Source organism: Aulonocara sp. 'chitande type north' Nkhata Bay, linkage group LG15, assembly GCF_057382095.1.
Source record: "Aulonocara sp. 'chitande type north' Nkhata Bay isolate Kocher_YH1m ecotype deep benthic linkage group LG15, A_spYH_male_GT1.1, whole genome shotgun sequence".
Lineage (NCBI taxonomy): Eukaryota > Metazoa > Chordata > Actinopteri > Cichliformes > Cichlidae > Aulonocara > Aulonocara sp. 'chitande type north' Nkhata Bay.
In genome coordinates, this window is record NC_141358.1 from 9,654,590 (window position 1) to 9,681,695 (window position 27,106).

General features: G+C 38.7%; 1 protein-coding gene across 4 annotated transcripts; it reads right to left on the reverse strand.

Annotated features, from left to right (window-relative positions):
• Positions 1-936: 936 nt before the first annotated feature.
• On the reverse strand, positions 937-26,724 carry ptk2bb (protein tyrosine kinase 2 beta, b). Of its 4 annotated transcripts, XM_086263913.1 has the most exons (31): positions 26,567-26,724; positions 19,008-19,243; positions 18,617-18,795; positions 18,414-18,501; positions 17,974-18,053; positions 17,693-17,755; positions 17,025-17,079; positions 16,739-16,879; positions 16,513-16,587; positions 16,326-16,427; positions 15,233-15,350; positions 15,065-15,104; positions 14,939-14,970; positions 14,780-14,821; positions 14,594-14,691; positions 14,393-14,474; positions 14,186-14,286; positions 13,920-14,035; positions 12,925-13,025; positions 12,490-12,579; positions 10,584-10,788; positions 8,226-8,331; positions 8,076-8,135; positions 7,865-7,987; positions 7,572-7,724; positions 7,296-7,331; positions 4,677-4,695; positions 4,518-4,552; positions 4,179-4,313; positions 3,975-4,055; positions 937-3,474 (listed from the first exon to the last, which is right to left on the reverse strand). In XM_086263913.1, exons 2-31 carry the CDS (start codon positions 19,203-19,205, stop codon positions 3,259-3,261), a joined length of 2,970 nt encoding a protein of 989 aa, XP_086120039.1. In that variant the 5' UTR covers positions 19,206-19,243; positions 26,567-26,724; the 3' UTR covers positions 937-3,258. The 4 variants fall into 4 exon arrangements, with proteins under 4 accessions (XP_086120039.1, XP_086120036.1, XP_086120037.1 ...); XM_086263910.1 differs by having other exon boundaries at positions 7,296-7,724; XM_086263911.1 differs by lacking the exon at positions 26,567-26,724 and adding an exon at positions 22,504-22,710 and having other exon boundaries at positions 7,296-7,724.
• Between the last annotated feature and the right edge of the window lie 382 nt (positions 26,725-27,106).

Genomic DNA, 27,106 nt, shown 5'->3' on the forward strand with positions numbered 1-27,106 from the left:
TGTGATATACTCCTCAGTGCATCCCTAGTCTGATTTTAGCAGGGGTAACTGGACTGGCTGCTCCAAAGGGGATCTTGGACAAATGACTAAATATAATCATTTTCCATTTAATTTGCCACCATTGGTCAGTAGTGATGCTCAAAACTGCTTCATGAAGTTTTGAATTCATTTGCTACTTTTTAAGGTTTCCAGTCATGAACTGAAAAATGAAGAACTTAGTCTGCGTTGCAAGATTTATTATCATCCACTGGAGCCAACAAATGCATGTAAATTTATCACAATCCGTTCAAGGTGCCATGATACTGGTAAACCAGTGAACGTTTAAAAAAAATAGGGAGAATTAAATATGTAAACAATGCCATCTGGGTTGCTTTTTATCAGATTAAAAGTTGTTGATGACACTGTTCTCTTTGTGTATGGTGGGATGAACACCCATTATTATAGACTATGTTGGATACACGTTGGGGTGATTTGGTTTAGACAAAAAATGCATCAGCACAGGTTTTTTCCTTCTGGCGATGCTGCAACAATTGTAGTATTTTTGATTGAGCGTACTATACAATAAAAACCCATGAAACAAATTTGAAAATTTGTCTGCACGCTGTTTACTGACCTTTGAAAAAAAAAAAACAATTTCTTATACAGTATTTTTTGTATTCTTTTATAAAAGAACTGACTCTGAAACTACACTTAATGATCATCAGTAAAGACTTGAAATATATGTAAATGTTCCTATCTCCTTGTGCTTTAAGATGACCTCATTATGTAGATAATTATACAGTGGTATTTAGAAGTTTACATACAGTCATCATGGGCATGAATTTCAAGGTAATGCTGGCTTCTAATGATTTTTTTTTTTTAATTGTTCTTCTTCCGGGATGGGTGGGGGGGTTATACAGCATACATCTTTCATGACTTTAAAAAACAAGAATTGGGTGCAGATCTTTGAATTTATTTCATGTTTTCTCTAATCCACAGTCAAAAATATACATACAGGTTTAAATATATATGCACTTCCACTAATAATTGGTGAAATGTCCCTTAGAGAGTTGCACCTCAGACACTTTTGATAGCCATCAACAAGTTTCTGGCGTAATTGTGACTGAATACTTGAACACTCTTCCTTGCAGAACCGACAGAAGCCATTTGAATTGGTTGGTTTCCTTGCATAGACGCGGCTTCTAAGCATAATCCACAAATTTTCAGTTGATGAGGTTGGGGCTTTGGGAAAGCTATTCCAGAAGCTCAGTGTTAGCCTGCATTACCTATTCCACAACCAGTCTTGCTGAAACACTCAACTGTGTCCAAGTTTAACCGTCTAGCGCAGTGGTTCTTAACCTTGTTGGAGGTACCGAACCCCACCAGTTTCATATGCGCATTCACTGAACCCCTCTTTAGTGAAAAATAAAATATGATATTTTTTTTGAAATTCAAGACATAGATATGTTTTTTACTGGTGCACAAAATGAGCCATGCATGTCACGGCGGAGGCTCTGCCGAACCCCTGAGACTGACTCACCGAACCCCTAGGGTTCAATCGAACCCAGGTTAAGAACCACTGGTCTAGCGGATTAATGAATTTTGAGGTAATCCCCCTTCATTTGGCTATCCATTTTGTGCAACACACCAGTACCACTGGCAACAAAACAGCTACAGAGCATGATACTACCACCACCATGCTTGACAGTTGATGCAGTGTCGTTAGGTTTGAAAAGCCTCACCTTGATGCCTCCAAAAATACCTCTTGCTTTTGTGGCCAAATAGTTTAATCTTTGTCTTGAAATATATCTGTTGATTCTTCTTTGGTTGGCAACCTCAGTCTGTGGCGATGTAAAACTGGACAGTGACGCTTCTCGAATGCTGGTAGGTGCTTTGAACTTTCACCTTTCTGCTTTAATACCTGGCCCTCCTACACTTCATCCCCAGACAGCTATGCGCCTGAGACCCTGTCTACAATTCTGGGTAAAATTCTCTTCATCTCACTTATAAATGGAAGTTGGTAAGTCCTACTGTCCACTACAAAGGACTGGGAATGAAAGTTCTGTTTTGAAAGTGTTAAAATTATGAAATCCAACTAAATCAAAGAATTATATGTGTGTGTATATATCGTATCATTTAATCTCCCTTAAATAAATCTGGAGCTGCAATGCCCATCATTTTGAAAAGAAAGTCCATGCGCTCTGTTAACCCAACCCCGACATATGGCACATATAATAGAAATCCCAGTATGTCCTCTTGACACTACAGTATGACTCAGATGCATAAATTGTGGTTGATGCAGAGGTCTCAGACTCATGTCCCTAACAGAGGACAACAATGAATTGCTGGGTCTTTGTGAGGATAATACTGTGCTCTTTAGTTCATTGGTTTAGTGTGAGTCATGCCACTTAAATGGCCAACTAACCTTTTAATATGGTCATTTTTATCTCATCCAGCCAAGGCACACATCCACTCCTCCCTCTACAGTTCACTAGAATCACTCATCCTTCTAGAGTATGGCTCAGAATTTGCAGCAATTTGATCACCTAATGACTCTTCAGCCAAACTGTGCTTAAGCTCCACGTCGTGTTTGTCATTTTAAAGGCAGTTTTCAGCGTTCACAAAATTCGCTACTTATCCTACAATCTTGGTTGGATTTAAGTGAAACCAGGTCGATCTGTCGTGGATATGATTTTTGGGAGCTTCCTTCACTGGTCGGTGGATTTTAATTCCCATGACTTTGTGCGATACAGCCAACCAAAGACGACAACAAAACGCCATTGATGCTATATTTACATTTCACTACTGACAAAAGTAAACTGTTCACATGTGTTTTCTTTTTTGCATGAAACATTTCCCATGCAACACATTTTATATTTACAAATACAACTTTCAAAGCAAATATCTGAGTCAACACTTCACCAATCACACACAGGTACAGTTATCATTTAAAATTTAGCATAACTGACATCCTAAACATGATGCAAGGGGACCGCAAAAGGAAAATGACACATTTCTGTATTATTGCATTACCTAAAAATACACATGCATCCATATGTAGCATCACATTTAAACTAAACTCTCATTAACGTGACAGTGGCTATCCAAAGTACCAGTGATGCTGCAGGATTCATTTCACTGATTGATCGATGTGATCCAACTAAAAATGCATGCTTTACAATGCACAAATGTTATTTTTGACTTTCACATATTAAGAAAAAAAGAAGAAGTCCCTATTTAGTTTGATGTGAAACTGAAAAAAAAAAAATCTAATGTCTTTTAGGGGGGAGCCGGCTTTGCTAAATTGGCCCTGACTCTTGCTTGATCCACAGCATCCAACATGTTCTTGCTGTCCATAGCCAGAGTGTGTGCGGCAGCCAGCATCTGTTTCTTACACTCCTCCTTTAGAGAGGTTATGGCATTCTGCTGAGCCAACCGCATTTTGCTGATCAGCTCCCCCATGTCATGGTTCAGCAGCTTCTGGGTGCCTTCGATCTGCGATATTACAGAAGACCAATGGATCAGTCGTTTAGATTGGCGCTTTGATGACTGAGTTTTATGTTTTGCCAGCTCTTCGGCTGAGGAAATCTGGCGTTGCGTCAGTACTTTTGTGATGCAAAAATATGGATTCTGGGTGTCCCCCTCCAAAAATGTAAACTTTAAAGGCAAGTGTATCATATTTGATGAGTTTTTGTGACTTCTACATCAGCGCGATTTTTTTAAAGTAAAAAGTTTCAAGAAATAAACTGAAAGAAAGGTTTTGTAGCAAATATATAAATCAAAATGCATATATTTAAAATCATATTTAATGTTCTTTGTTATGTCAGGAGGTTCACCGAACACTATTTTTAAAAAGAAAATTGAATTTTCTGGCAATTTTTTCATGGTTCGGGATTTAAAGGGATAGTTGTATAGTTTTTGCTTTGTTTGTGTTTAAAGGGATAAAAATGCACAGAAAGGAAATGAAATAATAAAATAATGCTGTCATACTGTACCTCAGTCCTCACAGACCCGTGTAACGTGGGCAGTATCTCATCCACACTGCTAATTAAATCTCTTAATGCCATCCCAACAGACTGTGGGCAGAAATCAATACAGAAATGACTCAGGAGCTTTGTCTTTGCATTTCAAAATGTGGCATTAAAGCAGCAACAAACTGTAACACTGAAGTGCAAAGCAGTTCATTTGTCTCAGTGTACCTTGATATGGGTAATGCATTGCTCTGGCTGCAGCCCAGCGATGTCATTCTTGAGCTGGACGACTACTTTGACCAAGTCCATTACGCAGTGATATACTTTGTCATCTGTGCGGTCAAGCTCAGCTGTGGGCGCAGGCTGAAAAAGGAGTAAATAGGTTTTAAGAACTGAAATACTAAATAACATCACAAGACACTTACTTAGATAAAACAGTGGCATCGATGCCCGTTCAAAAAAAAGGACAAATTATGAATAATTTTTCATCCAAAAATCAAAGCTATTAAATTAAATGATGTTTTTCTATGGCCTAAAAATAATTTTAAGAAAACTAAATCTGCTTACCTTTGCTGTGAGTCGTGGCGGCTTCTCAGGCACTGCTGTATGGCAGAAAGATGAAAAATATGACAGATGAGGAGAAATAGCAGATCAAATACATAAGGAGCGAAGGAACATCTTTAGATCATTTTAGATGTGAATCTGTGAATTGCTTTGAGTGCTTACCAATCTCGATGTTAGCCGGCTAAAAGAACAAAAGAAGGATCTCATGAGGACGAGATGAGGAATTTTTACAATTCTACACTTTCTAATCAACAGCTCGCATTATGTATTGACAACAACGCACAAAAGTAATCATAATAATTGATGCTGCTGATAGTTATATGAGACCAATCAGCTGGTTAGTTTAAGCAGAGAAAAGCGCTTAAAAACCCAGTATTAGGTTTATGCCCCTGCTGCCCTAAATTAACGGTATTGGTAATTACCAAAATCATTTTTTGTGTTTCTGTATTGATTATTACACCAGTGTGAACAAGGTGTTTAATCAAATTGATATTTTTAATGCTAAAATTAAATGATTCTCGTTATCCATTAATTTTTAAATGTACTGTTTCATAAAAAGCAGGGAGGTGCTCGTTTCTAAAGGGACATTATTATTCTTTGATTAAGATGTCAGTTATTCATGAACAGGAAAATTCATTTTAGTGGTTGAATGTTATGCCTGATTAATTTGACTCCTCAGGGAAGTCCAGTATGCTGCCTCAAACTTGCACATAGAATGTCACTTTCAGCTTTAACAATTTTTTGACAGATTTCTAAAATATTTGCATGTTTTCTTTATGACAGGTCATCTAATTAATTTGTTAAACACTGCACATCATCTAGACTTGATAAATTAGCCTTTTAATACTGTTAAACTTTAAATGCTTAATTAAAGTGACAATACTCTTAAATAACACACTTCCTGTCATAAATGTATATTTCAAATTAAGAAAAAGGGGAAAGGCTTTGCAGGATATATCATGTGGATGCCTCATCAAAGAAAATAACAGTCAAATGACACAAACATACATTATTTTCTAGGGTTATAATAACACTTTATATATAAATATTTTATTAATATTAAATATATAATAATTAAAAATGTAATAACGTATATCATGTGTTTATTTTATGCGGCTCTGGACCTTTATAGTAGTTTTGGTGATACAAATATGTAGTAAAGCTTTAGTTGTAGTATAGTAGTTTAGTACAGTGGCCCTGTGAGGCCAAATGTGTTAGGAGGTGGTGGGTAGGTGTATTGTTGTTGTTTGGGTTTTGTTTTCCTTTTGGTTGTAGGTAGGCGAGGCGGGGCTTGATGGCATTCCAGCACACCTGCGACGCATCGGACGTCATCAGTGAGCGCTTTTAGGGAACAGAGTCACGGACGTCTGGTGTCGGAGTATTGTCGCTGTCACAAGTGGTAACGAGTCAGCACAGGCTGCATCTGTTGATTTTACGCTGTGGAGCTGTATGTTTTAAAGGATCCATGTTTCGCCTGCTTCTCTTTGTCTTAGCCTGTTCCATCGCCTGCCTGCCTACCTAGGATTTTGTGTTGGCTATTGTGGATCCGCGACGGAGTGCTACGTACCATCAGGCGGCGATCACCGCAGCGGCTGTGGTTTGGGTGGTCAAGTAAGCTCTCCAACTCTCCCCGTCCACTTGTGTTTAACGTTCGGCTATCAACGGTACGCCATAAGCTCTGTTTTGTTCCCTGTTGTCAGGTAGCTCCGGTCCGTCTGCTGCCTACCTGCATACTTCGGCTCCGTCTCATCTCCTCTGTGTTTATCTCCTGGCACATTTTTATCCATCACTGTATATAGCCCCTTCCCTTGTAAATATTCCCCCCACTCGTGTATATAAAGCTTGCATCACAAACTTTTTTGCGTCCGTGTGTGTTTCTGCCACGTAATCCATCTGTGTAATCCAGCATACCTAACAAAATGGACTGCAAAACACCAGCAATAAGAAAAACGCTGCAAAAGCACACAAAACACAACGGAAATAGAAAAAGCAGAAATAGGAAAAAGAAAACAGAAATAGAAAACACGAAAACATAAATAGGCAAAAACTGATTTCCAAACGCACAAGGGAAGGTTTTCTGGGGAGACAATAACCCGACAGACCAGTTGCAGGAACCAAACTATGCTAAGATTTGTGCTGGGAGACTCTTAAAAGAAGTGGAGGATCTATCGCAAAGAAAAGGTGAGCGGTAAGTGTGTTAGCCTAATTATTAGCCTAAAAATCCATACATTAATCATGAGATTAAAACACACTAGCATATTTTGGTTTCTGCAACTGGTCTGTCGGGTTATTGTCTCCCCAGAAAACCTTCCCTTGTGCTTTTGGAAATCTGTTTTTTCGTTTCCGTTTTTCCTATTTCCGTGGGTGTTTTGTGTGGTTTTGCAGCACTTTTCTTATTGCTGGTGTTTTCTTACAGTCCGTTTGGCCTCACAGGGCCACCGTACATCAGACAATGGCATGATAGATAGAAACTTATGCACCTGAAGTCTATTTAATAAAATATCTAATAAAAGATTTAAACTAAGTTGACTAATAGTGGTTTATACTGATCCCTGCAGGAAGTGTGACCTATGACGAAGCTCATTTTTCAGTGATCACAAACAGTCACAACTGGACTGACAACAATGTAAAAAAAAAACCCCAAACATTTACTTTACTTTACATTTAATTTACTTTGTTTGTATTTTAGGTATCTGAAAAAAATTATGTCTCCATTGTAACTAAATTGATTCACTAAACTGCCTGTAATTAAAATTACACTCTGTACAGGAGCACACCTACCTCTGGATTGGCAGTATCTTCTAGTCCCATGGGGTCCTGAAAAGAAACAGGCAGGTTCATTTCATACAACAGAGATATAGACCCTCTCTTTGGAACTGTTATCAAGGGCACATTCAATTTAAGACTAGTGGGGCTTTTTGGATGGACAAGTAGGTTGGTATTATTTAATGGTGCCTCATTCCATGTAGCCTTCACAGCTACACTGCATTCGGACCCAGAGGAGGACAGAGACACAGAGAGGGGTTTGACAAAAGTAAAGGATGCTCTGTTCCCCACCAGCAGTCTCTCCTCCTTTTTCAGCCACTTTTTATCCTCCATCATCTGCTCTTTCTGCTTGCGGAGCGTTTCATGTATCTGGTGTTTCTCCCTCTGCCACAGGAGCTGGGCGTCTTCCTCGGTGTTGCGTTCCACTCTGAAAAACTCGTTCTCCTACAAGTACAACGATGGAGAAGTGTAATTACAATGTTACTAAAACAATCGCATGAGTATCCTCGTTCGACACAGTATAATACAGTGCTTTAGTAGGTTGTGCAGCTAAACCTTTAAAGGAAGTGCTTAGTGTCTCTTACCCCCATGCTGCGGCGCCGGGGCGACTTGGCAGGTAGTGCGAGAGTGTTGCTGGAGTCGACAGGAGACTGATAGTCACATGGGCTGGCTAGGTCAGGTGAGCTGGCACACAGAGCCTCATTGAGCTGCACAGATACAAACAGACACACACTTATATATGGAAAAAAATTAAAGCTACCTCAAAGGATGTGTCTAGAGGTTGCTTAAAAGTACCTGAATGTGCAGACCAATACTGAGTGTGTTCCCAAACCGGGCTGGTTTCATTCTTGAAGGCTTCAGGAAATGTAAAAGATTATAAAAATGTCATTTGTTACAACCAAATTTTAAGACTGAGCAGTAGGTAAACTTAAAAATAATTTATACCTTAGGCGGGGGGTCAATGTTGAACTTGGACTCGAAAAATTTGGTGGAACGCACTCTGTCTCTCTCTCTCTCCGCTTCCTGCTCCTTCTCCATCTTGTGGACATCACTGTTAAATTTGAGACACATTTTACATCATGCCTTTGTAATGCGTTCACAAAAACTTAACGTGTAGTTTCAGTTAGTCACTAAATAATGTAGCAACTTTATTTGTGTCAAGCCAGCTCTGAAAACCCAGTGAATTATTAGAACTAAGTCCATAATTTGCGAGACAAAGATACATTTTTTGTCATTTTCCTTTTATGCACCACCCCAGTTATTGTTTTACATCAAACCATCAAGTTGGCATTTAAGTCTAGACTTTCAGCTTTTAACTCAAAGAGTTTTACACAGATTTTACATGACCCTTTTGAGAATTACGGCCAATTTCATCCGGTGTCCTCTATTTTCAGAGACTCAAAAATAATCGGACTGTTTTATCTAAGTTAAAGATAATGTTTTTAAGGGCTGTGTAAAAATCCTTTGCAGTCAGTGCCTGAAGTTTAGAACCCATGGACATCAAAAAATGCTATTTAACCTACTTTGAGATGCTATGTATTCACTTTTATCTCCAGTAACTGAAAATATGCTCTTTTGACTGACTTGGCCACAGACAAAATATATCCAATCTTTTTGTTTTGAGAAATACTTGGGTTGTTTTTGTAGTATGCTGTTAAGTCAAATTGTTGAATGTTGTCACTGTGTTTCTTAAATTTGTAAAGTCTTAGTTCAAGCAGTAGGATCAAAGAGATTCCTCTGATCCTGACCACCTCTCCAGCCACTCTGAGGTTTTATTGTAGATACATTCTATCTGGAAGATCTGTTTCTTGTGTTGTAAGCTTCCTGCTTTTATGATCCTTCTGGTGAGCAGGAGGTCACACACACACACACACACACACACACACACACACACACACACACACACACACACAGTGCCTTATCTTAGAACCATTGGGGGGTTTTACGGTGGGAGGTGCTTGTGTTGTGTTGTATTGTGTAAACTGTAACTATCATGGGAATAAATAGCTGCGAGGGAAGCTACTCTTTGAAGGACTTGGGCTAGAGATAGGTGAGGAGCATTAAGCTCCATAGCCTGGTTCTGACCAAAGCCTTTCCTCGTTAGCGAGTTAAAGACTGGTTGAAGATGTTCTGTTTTGTCTTGTGTTCTTCATGAGGAATAAGTCTCTAAACTAGTGGGGCCTGTGGAAACACAGACCCAACATATGCTTTCCTAGTTAAATTTACCCTTTTTAATTTTTCATATTTATTTCCTTTCTTATTCATAGCCTTTTCCTTTTTTGTTTTCTTTAGGTCACGAGCAGTTGTCCAAGCATTTCACTACATATCGTACTGTGTATGACTGTGTACGTGACAAATAAATTTGAATTTGAATTTGAATTTGCTTTGGGTCATAATCCATTTGCCTACTGATTAGTTTTGCAGCATTTGGCTGAATCTGAGGTCTGTACACTTCACAGTTCATCCTGCTTCTTCTATCGACAGTCATATCATTAATAAACACTAGTGACTGAGCTCCACTGGCCACCACAGATGCCCATGCCAGAACATTGTCTCCACCATGTTTGACAGCTGTTGTGAGGCTTTGGATTATGATGTGGTTCTAGTCATGGAAACAGATGTGTGTAACCAGTGGTTTGCACCTTGTCTATTTCCACTGAGGTCTACGTCTCTTGACTGGGACAGTGATACACCCACGTCCCTAACAGTGTTCTTGACTTGGTTAGATGATGTAAAGTTGTTTTTTTACCCATGGAAATAATTATGTCTGATTTAAAATCCAACAACTTTGGATTTTAACAGTTTTACTGTTGTTGAAAATTCAGAAGTATGATGGTGTCTTTGTCTAACAGATTATGAACCTAACTACACAGTAAAGGGTTGATGGTTTTCCTTATTTTCCATCACATGTATATAGACAGGATATATTCTCATATTAATCATGATGTCATCATCATGTAATCCCTATGAGCCAATTGCTCAAGATTCAGACTACTACAAACTTGTAGCCAATCAGAAGCCAATGATTGCTTCAGTTAATGGCTAAAGTGATGGGCTACAAGAATATAAAATTTAAAAAAAAAAAAACTTCTCTAGTGGAGTCAAGAATAGAAATATGAAACTAGAAATGAGTAAAATAAACCTTTTTTTTAACATAGCACTATGAGGCCAATATCTGCTTATGCAGATAATCACAAACTTCAACTGAGAAAGATTGGGCCCACTGACCAAGCCTTAATTAAAGGATCTCAATCCATTTGTATTCTTCATAATCACTTCTTTTAATAATGCATAAAGAATTACCTGATCTTCATAACCAACTCAGTGAAACTGGGTCTTTCACTGGGGTCGTAGGACCAGCAGCGGGTCATGAGTGAGTAGAGGGCAGGAGGGCAGTTATCTGGTTTGGGCAGTCTGATGCCTTGCTCCAGCTGGTTGATCACAGCTCTGTTCTCAAGCCAGAAAAACGGCTGCTGTCCACCACTCATTATCTCCCACATACACACAGCTAGAAAACAACACAGAAACAAAAATAAGCTTGGGAATGTTCACCCTCCAGTTCATTATTCATTTTCAGATTGTGTAATAGACTACAAATAGAAAATATCAGGCAATAGGGATGAAATTAAACGCATTGACAATAGCAAACAAAGACAAACAAATGCCACCTGAAGCAGTCATTGTGGTGCTTGGTAATGGAGTTAGTAATAATTATAACTATTCATTATTCATGTTTTTGATTATTTTCATTAATTGCAGTTTTCAAAAAAGTTATTTTTCCACCAGATGAAGCTCAAAAAGCTTTATTTTGCTTTATTTTACAATAAGCCGTGTAAAATAGAATATTTCATTCTTGTACTTAAAAACAATCCATGGCTCTCCGACAGGAAGCAGCTGTTGGGTCAGAATCTACCTAATATAGTGCTATAATAAAGTGATATATAAATAAATTATGGTATGGTAATATATCTCAAGTTTTTAATGCATATCCTATAGCTTTATTTTAGCTATATCAGCCTTCAGTCCACTTTATGTCCACAGTTGTATCAGTCACTGTTGCAAAAAGAAATACATGAACTAAATAAGATGTATTTTGTGAGAAAATATTACAGATCTGGGTCAATAATAGTGTTTAGTTCATGCTTAAAAATTCATAATGGAAATCATAAGTATGGTTGAATTCAGTGCATGAAAACACACAGTGCAGAACAAATTCATTTTACATTGTTGGCCACATACAGCCCAGTTTGATCTTAAGTGGGCCGGATGAGAGAAACTCCCTTTTCTGTCATTGTAAAGATATTTAACTACACATTTAATCTCTAATATATTTAATCATGAAAAAGAAGTGCAATTTCAACAGCACCTATCAGTTTTTAGTCATTATATGGCTGCTTTGGGCTTAAATTGTAAGAGATAAATGTGAAAATTACAGAAAACTGCACAGACTGACCTGGAATTGGAAAACGTAACTTTTTTAAAATCAATTAACAGGATATATCTTTTTTTTTCCGGGGACGAGCTGTAAAAATCATAAATTTTATAGCATATAATGAAAAAGCAGGAACTCTATTACTTATTTGCATTGGTTTAGTGTGAATGGCCATGGTCTTTATCAGTAGGAAGGAAAAGGCTAAAATTTATCAGCTTCACATTTTCCAAAGTCGTCCAGTGGGCCAGATTGGAGTCTTTGTCAGGCTTATTCAGGGTCACAAGGCCTGGGCCTTGTGTTTGTTTATGTTTTAGAAAAACTGATTTACCTTAGGGGAGGATATCAAATAGTCAGGCATCATAAAGGTAATTCCTCACTCTCTTAGGCCTCAAAGGTCAGAGGATGCCAGTGTTTCAGTACTTTTGTAAAAGCACTAGGAGTAAATACACATGAAAGGCTGTTAGGTTGGGATATTGAGCCTTCTGAGGCTTAAAATTCCCCCATGTAAACCATCAGTGTTTGAGCTAAAAAAGCAAAACAAAGAAAGGAAGAATAACAGTCCACTGTTATGTGTGTTTGTGTGCACGTTATCTGTAATGTAGAGCCATATCATCTTAAATAATCCCTGCCTCGTCATAAAACTGTGTAGCCCTTGTTTCGGTTGATTATTAACCAGTAACCTGACCTTTTTCTATGTGTGAGTGTTTCTTAGTCTCTTGTGCACCAAACCCTCAAAATGTCACCGTGCTGTTGAAGGTAAATGCGTAACAAGCTCACCAAACATCCACACATCACTAGCTGAGGTAAAACGCCTGAAATTAATGGATTCTGGGGCCATCCACTTGATTGGTAATCGGGTCACAGATGCTGCAAAGAAATTAGCACACTGCATTATAGTCAAGATAGTCAAAGCCATGGTTTTTAAAGATTTTTCCAAATAAGTTGATTAATTTGTGTATTTGTTTTAAATATTCTTTTATTTTTCTATTGACAAGGAGACATAACAGACTGTGGTTTAACTGTGTAGATCCTTTAATCTAAAATTGTGGTCAAAATTATTACGTACATGACTTAAAACAATAATGTGAACAAGATCAAAATGTAGGAAAAACATAACAGAAGCGTTTACAGTTAAAGTATTTTATAAATCTAGCTGATATTTTATGTTTATTGCATGAAACATTTGTGTTAGTTCATGAGTGTCTCTTTTACCTTTGTAGTATTCTTCATCCTCTATGTACCTCGATAGACCAAAGTCTCCAAGCTTCACACAGTCCGGACTGGCGACTAATATATTCCGAACTGCTATGTCTCTGTGAGCGGACAGGATTGGAGGAAAGGTTGATATTTATGTTGGTACAGGTGGATAATGTAGGCAAGATTCAGGGGAAATGTAAATAATGCATGTTAAAACCTGAAATTGTGCACTTAAACAGTCTGCAGACACAACTCAATGGAACATGGTGTTCTGCTGTTTCAGTACAACTTTCCTCATTTCAATGTTTTAAGATTAAATAAAAAGTTTTTCCAAAATGTGACGACTTCATCACTCAGTCACACTAGAGTTAAAATACGACGGTAGGCTCCTCTCCTTGCAACTAGGAAAAAAGGCTGCATTCAATTTTTTAGCTGGTGGACCGATTGCAAATAGTTGCAGACCAACTGTGTTGCCTGCGTGGCACCCACTTTCAATCAAAAGGCGACTGAGTAGGATGCCTTGAGGGAGAAAACCCAACAATACAAATCCAACTCTTTGAATCAACTTGAGATATTATGTCCGCTTTGTTTGCCATGAATTAACAAAGAAGCATGCCTCACCTGGCCATCAAACTGCTTGTCACTACTTGAACCTCTGGAAATGGAGGACTATGTGTAAAAATGGCTGTAATTCTTAAGCTGAAAGTGTGGATTACATTTTAGAAGCAGACCCTCGAGTAGACCCAGAAGCCACAGGAGGGATTATATATCTCGACTGTCGAGAGTCGAGATATATAATCCCTCCTGGACTGGAAACTCCTCGGGATTCCCCAGGAGGAACTGGAAAGTGATGCTGGGGACAAGGATATCTGAAATACCCGCCTAAGCTGGTGCTACTTTTATGTCAGACCATGATCATTTATGCTCAAAGGAGGCAGAGCTTATAACACTGTAACCTTTCTGTTGAATAAAAGCATTCATTTTTTAATTAAGAAGAGAAAAAAATGTACCTGTGTACCATGTTAACCCCTCCGAGGTAGACGAGAGCTTTGCAGATCTGCAGGCTGAACAGCACTAAGGTTGTATTTGTCAGCTTTTCTTTGTTTTGAACCAGGTAGTGTCCCAGCTGCAAGAAAGTCAATAATGCGTTTAATCAGTCAGGAATTCACATGTGCGACATCTGCTGTGGCATCCAGAAGCTACACTAGTTTAAAAAGAAAAAAGAACATATATTAAATGCATATTTTCTATAACCAATCAGGAAATGAGGACTAACCTCCCCATACTGATAAAGCTCCATGACAATCCACACGGGATTCTCCTCTATGATTCCAATCAGTCTGACGATGTGGGGATGGTCGAGGTTCTTCATGATTACTGACAAACACAAACATCACAACTTATCAGGACAACTCTGTCAGTTACTGCTGGCACAGTTGTGGTGAACGTAGCAGCTGTTTTAGAAATCTTTTTCTCTGCGTACCTGCTTCACTCATGAATTTTTCCATCACGTCAGGTGAACAGTCTTTGCAGGTTTTCACTGCCACATTAACTCTTTCACCATTCTGTCCAATTAAACACATGTTACTGCACATTCACTTTGCGTGCTGCCATTTATTTCTAATGCAATCATGTATTTTATAGATGCTCTGTAACACACCGCGCTTAAACCCTTTAAACTTACAGCTTTTTTGTATACTCCGTCGTAGACTTCCCCAAAAAAACCCTCGCCGAGGATTCGGCCGAGAACAATGTCATTTCGGTCGATGCCGTATTTCACAACTGCAGAGCAACAGTAACAGTGAACATTAAAAAGTGAGTTTTCACAGGTATGATCCTGTAACAGAATTGAATATAGACTTTTCCGAACCTGATTTTGGCCTTTCATCAATCTCACAGTAGATATCTGAACCTAAAAATGCAAAAGATCTCATTTTTATTGTCTTCATAATAACGTCACTATTAAAAGGAATTTGGTTTTTAACTATTAAAAAGTGTACAGCATAGGTTGTTAAAATTCTGAGCTCACCCATACTGTGTCTGAGCGAGCTCGTCTCTCTGCTGCTCCAAGGAAAAGACAAAATGGGGGAAAGCCAAAGTCAGAAATGTTCAAATTAGAGCACTGACTGCATAAGTCAGTAAAACAGCCACTTACCCAGTAGGAATTTCAGGTAGGGAGGTTCTTGCATTGGCATCTAGGATAGGAAGTAGTAATGAGAATCCAGATTGACTTTTAAGAATATATTTCAAACAGCTTTTAAGACAATGGTCAATCTTTAAAAACAATATGTTGCCCTTTATTTAATAGATAAATCTTACACACCTCTATTTGGTCGGTGGATAACACTTTCATCTGTGTTGTTTTCCAAGCGGCAGTACCCGTCAATAAGATCAATCATGTTCTCAGCCGTAGCGACCGTGGCCACATTGATGGTCAGACGCTATCAATGAGGACACAATGGCATGTCACAAAAATACATAGACTGAATGGCCAGTTTAGAAAATACCAATAACTCATCAGCCAACCAACATGGCTGTTGGTGCTCAGCGTGCTGGTCTGAGTATTTTACACACTGAACTTTACAGAGAGTGGTCCAAACAGAGAAAATATCCAATGAGCAGCAGTTCTCTGGACGAAAATGCCTGGTTGACGCTAGAAGTCAGAAGGAAATCACCAGAGTTCGAGTTGATAGAACGGCACAAGTAGGTGTTGAATGCACAAGACATCGAACCTTAAAGCAGATGGGCTACAACAGCAGGAGACCACACTATGTGCTGAGGCTACAATTCACACAAGCTCACCAAAACTGGACAACATAAGATAGGAAAAAATACTTGTTTAATGAATCTTTAATGTTGCTGCAACATTTGCTTAGTGGGGGTCAGAATTCGGTCTAAAACACATAAAAGCATAAATGTATCCTGCCTTGTTCATGCTGCTGGTGATGCTGTAATTGTGTGGGGGAAACTTTTCTTGGTACATGTTGATCTAGCACCAGCTGAACATAGTTTCAACACCCAACACATTTGCTAACCATGCCCATGCCTTTCTGACCACAGTGTACCCATCTTCTGATGAAACACAACATGTCACAAAGCTCACTGCTTTCTTAAACATAGCAATGAGTTCACTGTACTAAATGGCCTCAGATCTTAATCCACTAGAGCAGTGAAATGCGAGATTCACATCATGAATGTGCACCCGACAAATCTGCATTAACTTTGTGATGTTAATATGGATCAAAATCTCTGAGCAATGTTTCCAGCACCTTCCCAAATCTGTGCCACAAAGACTCGAGGGAGTGCTGAAGAGAAAAGACAGTCCAATCAAATACCAACGAGGTGTACCTAACAAAGGAAGCTATTGAGTGACATTCCCTAATATTTCAAACTATAGGGAGGAATATTACACTTACTTGCTTCGCGCCCTCTATGTCAAGATTTAGGAGAGCCTTGCCATCGTTCTGCGATATGCATTGTACTTTCTTAATTTGTTTGAAGTCAGCTAAAAACACAGCCTGCCACACAAAAGGAATGAATGCAATGATTAAATTATGAAGTTAAACCTGTGTGCAAGATTAACAAAATCTTAATCACGCTTACAGCTGAATCCTTCTGTGTGCGTTGGCGAATTCCTCTCCCACCGACGACCAGCTCCACAGACAGACTCCAGCCTTGCTATTCACAAATAAAAACATTTGAAACATTAATACCTCAAACAGTAAATCTACAGATCTTGGAGTTCTGGACAAGCTTAACGAGGTCTATTTTGTTATTTATGAATAAGACATGATTCATTGCTCCAGATGAACATCATGTTCCTGCTCACCACGAGTTCACAAGGGAAGGCCTCTTCATCGTAGCTGACGAAATCTTTAAGCGTCTCAAAAAACTTGATCATGCAGTCATCCTCCTTGAGTGTTGCAAATTGCTGAAATGTTTGCTGAATCATCTTCCGCAGGGGCCTAGGCTGGATCACAGCCACAGAGATTTGAAAATGGTAAAACTTGCACTTTTGCACAATAGTGACTCAATATTAATTTGCAAAGGAAGTCTCATAAATTGTGGGTGCCTGTTTAGGTAGGACACACTAAGTCACGTTTAGAGAAATTTACCTTCATGCTGTTAATCAGTTGCTGTGGAAAGAAAAGGTCCAGGCCAACTTCTTTTCTAAATTGGTAAAACAAACAAAAAACCTTAGAAGAATATTCAGAATTAAAAACATACTCTAGAGCTTGAAAGGCAATCTATTGCTGATGTTAGCTGTTTGTCAAACTGTTGGTACTGGCATTTATAATGGCCAATAAATATAAATAAAAATTTCGGTTAAAGCTTTTTGGTAAGGAACAATAAATAGCTACACATATTTAGGGTGTCTCAAAGAAATAAATAAATGTAATATATAATAATGTATCGGCTTTTTAAATCATCATCATGTCATTTAAATTTTATATTGAGCTTGCATCAACCGGTATGCAGCCTGTTTGAATTGGTCCTGATTTTCCTTCATGCTGTGATGTTTTTTCTTTGTCTTTTGCTTAGTATTACATAATTTCCCTAGGGATTAATGAGGTATTCTGATTCTGATTTAATATTTAAAAAATGGTCTTTTAGTTTAATTCAAGGCATTTTTAATCATGTTTTGAAGCTGAGGGTTCACAACCCATGAAGGGTCACTTTTAGGGTAACGTAATTAAACAACACCAGTTAAACTGGATTTAAAAGCCCTTAATGTAATATTAGAGCGATAACTCTTTGTAGTGTACAGAAAGTAAAAACTTACTCTAGCAGCTCAAAGTTAGATTTCTTTTCAAGACCTTTTGCATTCATGTCTTTGTAGAACCGCCTGTGAAAACAGAGTGAGAATAAAGATACAAAATGATTAATAAAAATAGCAGTTTAAGTATTCTATAGCTTTTGATCATTCTATTAAATACAAAGCACAGCAACACGGGTTAAGTTATGAAAGAGCCTGCAAGAGGGAGACAATTGGAAAGTGTACAGTAAATACACCCAGTTCAGTCACCTCACACTCACAGCGAGGTAAGGAATGCAGTGACTCACCTGATCTCCAAACAACCAAGCTGCAATGCCATCCCGTCACTGACTTTACTGGCATGATACTGCATGTAATCACTACGCACCTATAATAACATGTCAAAAATTTGAGTTTTATGCGAATACCAACAATAAAATTCTAAATAGAACTTCAAACAAAGTCAGTCAGGACTCTTTAAATCAAAAGAAAACCATTTCCACCTAGAGTGATTTTTACTTGACTTTGCAGCACCAACCCAATCTGTCATCAATGACAACAGGCTTCTTTAGTAGAGTTAGGTTGCAAAGCGACTTGCAAAGGCAGCAGCAAATTTGGCTAGGCTTAAGCAACTAAAGTAACACACTCTACACGAGATTTGCTAAAATGATGCACAGGATATCAGTTAAACAACAACAAGTACAATAGAGGCAGGAAGCTTTTATGACAGGATAACAAATACAGTTACCTGTTGGTAAAAATACACAAAGGTCGATCTGTCATCTTTGAATTTTTCCACAAAATTCACAGGAATGTATCTGATACGAAGGTCATATCTGTGCTCGAAAGGAAAATATAGATATCAGCTTACAAATAAAACTCAATACAATAAAGCTTACAAAAAGTACATATGTTAATTACAAGATTAATATCCTAATAGTCCATCAGTACCTCCACTCGGCTTCCAGATGATTGCTCTCATAGCGCTTCTCCACCTCTCCGACAGTCAGGTCTGGATGGAGCCAGTGAAGTTCTTCTGACTTCAGGTGCTTTAGCATGAGGCCATAGCATCCTGCGTGTTGAACGTTTGGCCCTAAACGCCCGCTGACCAGAATTGAACGAATGATAGCCTGAAGGAGAAAAAAAGAAGTTTAAAAAATACTTTTTGAAAAGATTTTTGGTCATCCTTCAGTTTATTGAAATTTCTGGTTTAAACTCGTTTAAATATGTAATAGCGATAAAATTATAACATTAAGTGGCGGAAACACGATTTGGCACTTCCCTTTTCGTCTTTTTTGACAATGAAATTCTCTTCCCCATATTTTCTGGGCTACATTCTCACCCTAATTTGCCAGGAGTTGTCACATTTCACCAGCTTGAAATTCTTGCCCAGGTTGTTGTTGGTGCTGAAGCACACTTTAAGGATTTTGACAGGTCCACCATCCCCAGAGAATTGTTCTTCAGGGCCAGCCTCTGTTTCATTTTGTCGTGGACTGGGCACCTTCCAGGACAGGGTGTCACCGGACATCACCTCATACATTGTCAAAGCTGGGTTGGCATCATCACATCAAAATCATCCTTTAAACAGAGAAAAGAAAAACGATACTTTATATGCATGGTGCTTTTTTATTTTAGATGGGACATCTGGGTAAACAAAAGGTTTAACTGGAAGAACTGAGTGATAATAATTTCTTCAAAAGAAAAGGACACACTGTTCTGTGAGTTGCTTCATTATACTACTACAGTCGTGCGATGCTTCACTTTGAAGCTGTGATCTTTTGCCATGTGGCTGCTATGATTCATATCATTTTTTCTGAGATATCCAGATTACATTCTTTCTCAACCAGATTTCAAGTGAGGACCTGCAAGGTTTTGGAGTAAAACTAATCGCTGCTCTCAAACCGTTTTGAGAGCAGCCATTCACAAACATGCAACAAAAATGTACAATGAAATATTGAATTCTTTGCATTTTCATCTCCATAATATTTTGCTACTAAACGCTGTTTCTCTATTAACAGCATTCCTTTTGCCACCTGTTAACTACCAGTTCATCCAAGTGACTGGATTTCTTCGACTTTGTGGAGACATTTGACCTTTCATCCAAGAGGCTGCCTCAGTTCAATTCAATTGAATTCAATTCAATTCCATTTATACAGCACCAAATCACAACAACAGTCGCCTCAATGCGCTTTATATTCTAAAGTAGACACATACAGAGAAAAATCCAACAATCATATGACCCCCTATGAGCAAGCACTTTGGCGACAGTGGGAAGGAAAAACTCCCTTTTAACAGGAAGAAACCTCCAGAAGAACCAGGCTCAGGGAGGAGTGGCCATCTGGCGCGACCGGTTGGGGTGAGAGAAGGAAGACAGGATAAAAGACATGCTGTGGAAGTTCTAAAACCAAAATAGTGGAGAGTCCCTTAAGAGGACATTTTTAGAAGTATAAAGTTAGTTAGCAGTATAAACTCAACCACCTACAACATTTCCAAGCTCCTTGCCAACATCCTAGCTCCCCTTGTGGGGAACACACCACAACCCACCATGAACGACCATGACTGAAAAGAGGAGGTTGCTTACGACACCTCTCAGCCACCTACAATGCAGTTTTAAAATGACTTCCCAGAAGCTTAAAACCCCAACTCACATCTTGTGTCAGGTGACCTCAATAAGTCGCGTGATAGAGTAAGGCGAGGTCTCAGAGCGATTTCATGTGAAACCTCTGGTGGTAATAACCCACATGTTTTTTCATACATTGCCTCATGTGATGACGCACATGATTCATAGTGGGTCAACAACCCTCTTATGGAGCTTGGACCCTCTTAAGGGTTTAAATACCTGGAGCTCCTGACCATTTGGTTTCAGAGCTGAATGAGCCGTCTTTTGGATAAGAGTTCAAAGAGTATATCAAAGTAAGACAGGTGAAACACTGTCACGAAAGTTAGAGGTCCAGTTGCTTTCTTTCCAAGGTCCTTAGGCTAACCATGACCTGGATCACTGAGAACCTACACAGAAAATCTGTCAGGCAAAAGAATAACATAATTCATGTTGCTTTGTTCAAACATACATTTTTAATCTCGTGTTTATGGTCATTATAAACTTTGTAGTTAAACTTTCTATTAATTTGGTGTTAAATGCCATTTGCGGTCCAACTGCAGAGACTACTAGCTCACCGGGGGAATGTAGCAATGTTTTTAACACAACTGTTGGTATGAATACCAAGGTTATGCATAAGCTTGGTATGCATACATTGGTATACTCTTTAGACAAAAAAATAATATATGTAGCTGCTGTGTGATGCTATTCTGTCAACATGGACCAAAATCTCTGAAGAACATTTCCAGAATTTTGCTGAATCTATACCATGAAGAATTAAGGCAATTCTGAAGGCAAAAGGAGGTCTGACATAGTACTTCAGTAATGGAGCGACTGTTGAGTCGTTTTTAAGTATAAGAAACTGGCTTCTTTGAGTTTTATTAAAGGATAACTTAGTCATTTGAAATTCTAGGAATTCTGTTTCTTCTCATTTATGTCCAGTATGCTATAGCTAGCAGGCAGTTAGCTTACCTTTAGAGCTATATATTGGCCTGTCACAAAACTATCAGTTTTGCCGTACAAGTTGTCTTTTGATTTCAGATGTAAAAACCTTTTACATCACAAATACTTGTAGTAATTTGGAAATATTGCAGTTGTCTGACACAGCAGGCCAGACTCTATAATGTGCATTTTCTGCAGCACATTTAGCATAGCACACATCTCAGCTGAATAGATGGTGGCACAGACTCAAAGGTGTCAGATTCAGACCCAAAAACCCAGCACCAGTGATGCTCTGTTTGGTACAATGACTCAAAATCTGCCTACCACCAAAACTGATAAGATATGCTAACTGCCTCCTGGTTCAGCATTACGTTGAGCATGCAGACCTGTCATTCTAAATCCAAAATACTAAAAATCAATAAAGACCCCTCCTTCATAATAATTGTTAATGTTTTATATATGTTTGTTTAAATCTAGTAAGGGCTTTAAGTCTCATACTATGATTTGCTCACGAGATTGGCATAGACTATATACATAACATTTAACTAAATCTTAATTCATTTTTTAGTGTTTTTTTCTTAAACCAATTTTAATGGTTTTGAAGCCACTGCAGCTTTTTTCAGCTGTCACATGACTAACACACCAAGACAGACAACCAGTCATGCTCATATTCCCCCCTAATCTAGGATCGCCAATTGACCTAACAAGCATTTTGGGACTGGAAGAAATCCACAGTGTACCTTGAGAGAGCAAGAGGAACAGGTAAACTGCACACAGAAAAGTACCAGCCGGTCGGCGGATTCAAATCTGAGACCTTCTTGGTGTGAGGCATCAGTCCCAAACACTGCACCGCTGTGCTGTCCTGAATTAAAATTATGGTTTGTTAAAACCACATTCAATGATAAAAATAAAATAAAATCCTTTCTTTTTCATGTAGGAATATTTATCTATCCTCCAAGAGCAGATAGGAATATTTTTAAATGCATTCGAGCAACAGGAGATTCTGCACTGACCATTTGGTGATCTGAGATTTTAACAGTTCTTATGGCTGTGATAAAATAACAGCTATAAAAACACTTTTGGAATTAGACGATAATTTGCTCACTGTTCTGAAAAGCAAGGGTGCTGTACACCCTGTGACCAAACAGGTTACGTGACACAGATAAAGGCAGGAATTACCGTGTGAACAAAAACTAAATAAATAAATGCACAGAAGCTCTTACCGTCTTATTCTGCCTGACCAATCAGAAACTGAAGGCTCAGCAAACAGAGCAAAAGAAACTAGCTGCAACATGCGTACCTCACAATACTGTCGATCGGAAAAGTGTCTTCTGTCTGTCATGAGGTGTTTCCGTACAAATGAAACTCCACGCTGTTAGTCCGTGAGGGAGCCGAGCAGCGTTAATTCTTTCAGGGCTTTCTGCTGCTTTTCGACTGTGTTTGTTAGCCTGAGGCCATGAATTCCCCAGCAGGGCTGAGTGGGTGTGTTTGTGTGTAAGAGTGTATGTGTGTGTGTGCGTGTGTATGTGTAGAAAAGAAAAAGAGAAGAGGAGTGTGAAGCAAAGGCAGCATGTTACACCATCACCTGGGTGTGGGCAGCCTGAAAGAGGGGTTCCAGGAGACAGAGTGAAGTTTAAAATTACTTCCAAGAAAAAGCATCCATGGACTGAACATGTGGATTCCACTGATTGCTCTCAGTAAACCTAAACCTTACATACTGCTACAAATGGCCAAACACCATTGCAAAATCCTTTGTGACAAAATATTTGCATAAGGCTTATTACACAGTATACCATGAAGGGTTTGACGTCATAGGGTCAACAACAACCACAACAACAGCAACAACAAGACAGAAAAAAAAATCATCGAAACAAGACCACTGGTTGTCGTAAGGTCTTAAACACGCTCTTGGGCAAGCGTGTGAGACTAGATTTAGTTTTTAACACTTCAACACACAAATCAGGAACAACGAGGCACAGACATGGACAGGTCCCTGTTTAAACTGGGCTTCTTACCAAGTATAAAGACTGGCTTTAAAAGCCAAGCAAACTATTTCTGGAAAGAGGCGAGCGTTAACAAAAACCTTTTGTTTGTTGGCGGTGAGTCACAATTAATAAAAAGAAACAAAAACCTGACAACACACAAATATAGTCAACTGAGCACTTGTGTCACTCAGATAGACCAATTTATCGCTTTTTAATGATTTCAGTTCCTCTTACGTAACTGCAGATTACTTCCTTCTGACTTTCAGACTGATGGTAAAAAAACTATGCTTTTTTTAGGTTTTTGAATTATTGTGATGAAAGTAATGAAGAAAACAAGTCTCAATTCAATCATTAACAAAAATAATTTCCCACAAAATGGCAGGTTAGATTTGTTGCCTTTCTTTGCTCATTTTACAATCAGATAGATTAGATTAATATATCAATGATGAATTAATACATTTAGAAATAACGTTCAGATACCTCAAAGTAAGGTCCTGTGTTTTAATGGCAGTGAGCTCTCTTGATTATAGGAAAAGAGCCATCCAATTCTAGAGAAGGACAGTAATGTCAGGCAGAATGAGCTCTCAAAAAAAGTCAACACACACACACACAAACACACACTTTTTAAAAATCCCCAAGTAAAATCACAAAATCACAGACAACCATGAAGTCTTTTCTTCTGATTGTCTGTAAAAACACTGTTTTTTTTTAGTTTTTTGGTTCATAAGTGAACAAAAGTGACACTTGCCAGGCACACGCGTTGTTGCCACTCACACACTGTCATGCTGGCATTTGAGTTGTTATGGTAACGACTGTTCTCTCCAGGGAGTTTTTTTTTTTTAACACAAACTGAGAGCGAGCTGGAGTGAACTAACTCTTTCAACACTCATCCACAACAGAGGCCTCAGCGGGACAATAAGTGGAAATATTCATTACCGCAGACAATTATCTAGAGGAGTTACTGCTGTATGTCTCCGCTATTATTCTGCTGGGATCTAATGAAAACAGCATCAACTGAGGAGGGCGTATGGACGCTGATAAATGAGAAGGAAATTCCACAAGAAAATGAGTGGCAAGGCAGAAACTTTAAACAAGGCTGCACTTAGAGGACAGGGGAGGGTGTACAGAAACGCTAAACTGATTCTGCAATGCAGTAGGTCTCAGAGAAATAATGGCCACCAACACGCAGCTGGGGAATGTCTAACACACTGTAAGGTTCTTTTGATTATTTTTTATCCTTTATTTATTATGTGAAAACTTACTTTTTTCCATGACCTGGCTTTTTGCTAAGTTTAAGCTTGCATATAAAACTTTACTCTATTTGGAAAGCTCCCATCAGAGTGAGACCAGTTACACTTAAGCTGCAACTCCAAGTTCATTAATCAGTTAGTTGCTTGAAATAAAAACAGTCTCTCTTCATTGTTTTAAGGATTAAACATCTTTGTTCAAGCTTGTGAAGTGATCTGTTTTATATAATTGTGAAAAAATAATGGTAGGTTTTTAGTCCTTAATTAATTGTTCATTAGTAAGTATTATATCAGTAGTTGCTGTTCGGTTCAGTGTTATTTATTTTGCACCAATCACAGGGACAGTTAACTCAAGGCACGTTATACTGCAAAGTAAAGACCCTGAAAAAAACAGGGGGGGGAAAACAGCAATCAAAAAAGCCTGTCTGAGCGAGCAGTTAGTGACAGTGGGGAGGAAAAACTCCCTTTTAACAGGAAGAACCGTTCAGCAGAACCAGGCTCAGGGAGCAGCACCCAGATACCAATCCTCATATGAAATATTTGATGCTTTTATTTCACGATCTTGAGTTTAGTCACTGCCTTTCTTGAACAAAGTTCAAGTTTTCAAGTGTATAATTTGCAGTAATTTAAAGTTTGTTCACTACATTCAACCTCTCCTTTTAGCTGTAAACTTTCCTATTCAGCATCCATCTAAATGACTCCTGCATTAAAGCAAACATGTATTTAAAGATATGACCATATGTTTTAAATTACTGCTGAGAGATGCTTGTCATCTTTTCTTTTAATAAATGAAAAGCATGCTCGGTTGACTGACTTGCCCGTTGCAGAATATCCCATTTCACTGCCTTGAATAACTTGTCGGTTTGCACCTTGTTGCAAACTCTCTATATTTACATTCATGCAGACGCCTCCATGGTAGATACTGACAATGATACACCTATCTCCCTGAGTGTGTTCTTGTCTTCTTTAGATGTTGTGAAGTTGTTTGTCTTAACCATGGAAATAATCCTGTCATCACACACATTAGTCATCTTCTGTGGACTTGCAGGCCTTTTGGTGTTGCTGAGGTGGCCAGTGCATTCATTGTTTTTTAAGAATGTACCAGGCTGTTGATTTGCCCGCTCCTGAAATTTCTGCAACTCTCTGATAGGGTTATTTTGTTTTTCAGTCAAATGACTGAATCCTTCACTTTTACTGACATTTATTTGGGCCTAAGTGAAAAGTTATAAAATAAAAAAATCTAGTATTGATATTAGTTAGGCTTTCTATTTTGCACGTCCTCTGACAGCCTCTCGGGTTTCTTTCTAAAGCAGCAGCAGCAGCCAGACAGCTGTGTATATGGAAGACACTGTGTTTCCCAAAATCTGTCATGACATGCACACTTGACAGTAACATCCATTCCTTGGACAAGTCTCATCACATGGTGTTTCTGGGAATTGGTATCGGAAAACTCTCACCGGTCATTATGTTACCTATCTTACCTACCTTTTTTACTATGTGTGTGTATATATATTAGAAACAAATCTTACTCTTGATATCTGACAGTAAAAAAAAAAGTTAATTGCTCTCCTGTAGAGATGATAAAACTACAGCAGTTATTGTGTAACCTCTGTTCCTGGTGGAAACACAGCGCAGGCAGGCACTCAGGCAGGCTTACTCGCTAAACACATTTGTGCTGAGGGTCTGCATATTGCAACGTCATGACCCCAGGCACTGGAATGCGGCGGGCTGCCTCCTCACCTGCACAGACATGCTTTGATAATGAACAAAGTTTTCTTTCTATGTGAAAAAACAGCAGCTAGGACTCCACAATCTGCCGTGACACTCAGCTGCTTATCCTGAAAACACACTTGCACAAGCCTCACATTTTTTTCTCTTTCCTATCAGTCAAAGAAAATATTGTAAAACTCACGTTTGTGGATAGTTTAAAGAATGAAAATGAATAAAACAAATTCTGGATTTGCATGCTTGTGAGATCGTATAAATGTTGGTCAATCAGTCTTTTATTAACTTGTACAGTACATTTGGGCCTATGGCAAACACTCGGATTAATCATAATGGTTTGTTCAGCAGTATCTGGAAACCCCTGTGCTCACAGAAACATAAACACGAGTTAATCTTTGAGTCTTACCTGATTCTGATTGAACTTCCCTGAGAATAAAAGCTTTATGGAGAGTACAATTCCTCCCGGAGAGCCCTGGGCACGTCAGTTCGCCTCTCGCACTGTTAGTCGAGCAGAAGGGGCAGGTAGCCACTCCCTCACCTCTGGCGTGCTGATCTAAGGTGAGTCCACTTCCTTATTTCAGGAGTCTTTCATGATCCGGGATAAATAAACACCAACCCCAACAGTTTTGAACTGTTTACGACCCAGGAATGGTTTTTGGAATATAATACAAAAAAGAGAAACCGAGTTCTTTAAAATCAAATCTGCACAAACCCTGTCCTGAAATATTCTTATATTTATTCTCTCCCGTCTAACGAACTTTTTCCTCTACGTTAAGTCACCTTCACTGGTGTTATGTTGTAGCTAAATCTTCTGAACACCAGAGGGCGCTGTACGCTCAAAAATATCGGGCTGACGTTAAGCGCCAACCTGCAACCTCCAACTATTTGTATAAGCAGATATAACTCAAGTCCTGAATGCAGTTGTCTCATGCGACCTTAGATCAGC

Coding starts and splice junctions, on each gene's coding strand:
- ptk2bb (XM_086263910.1), bottom strand. CDS start 19,205: ATGTATGAGGTGATGTCCGGTGACACCCTGTCCTGGAAGGTGCCCAGT. Junction 16,880..17,024: donor AACTGATTAACAGCATGAAG/GTAAATTTCTCT, acceptor GCTGTGATCCAG/CCTAGGCCCCTGCGGAAGAT. Junction 7,725..7,864: donor CCCGGCGCCGCAGCATGGGG/GTAAGAGACACT, acceptor TTGTACTTGTAG/GAGAACGAGTTTTTCAGAGT.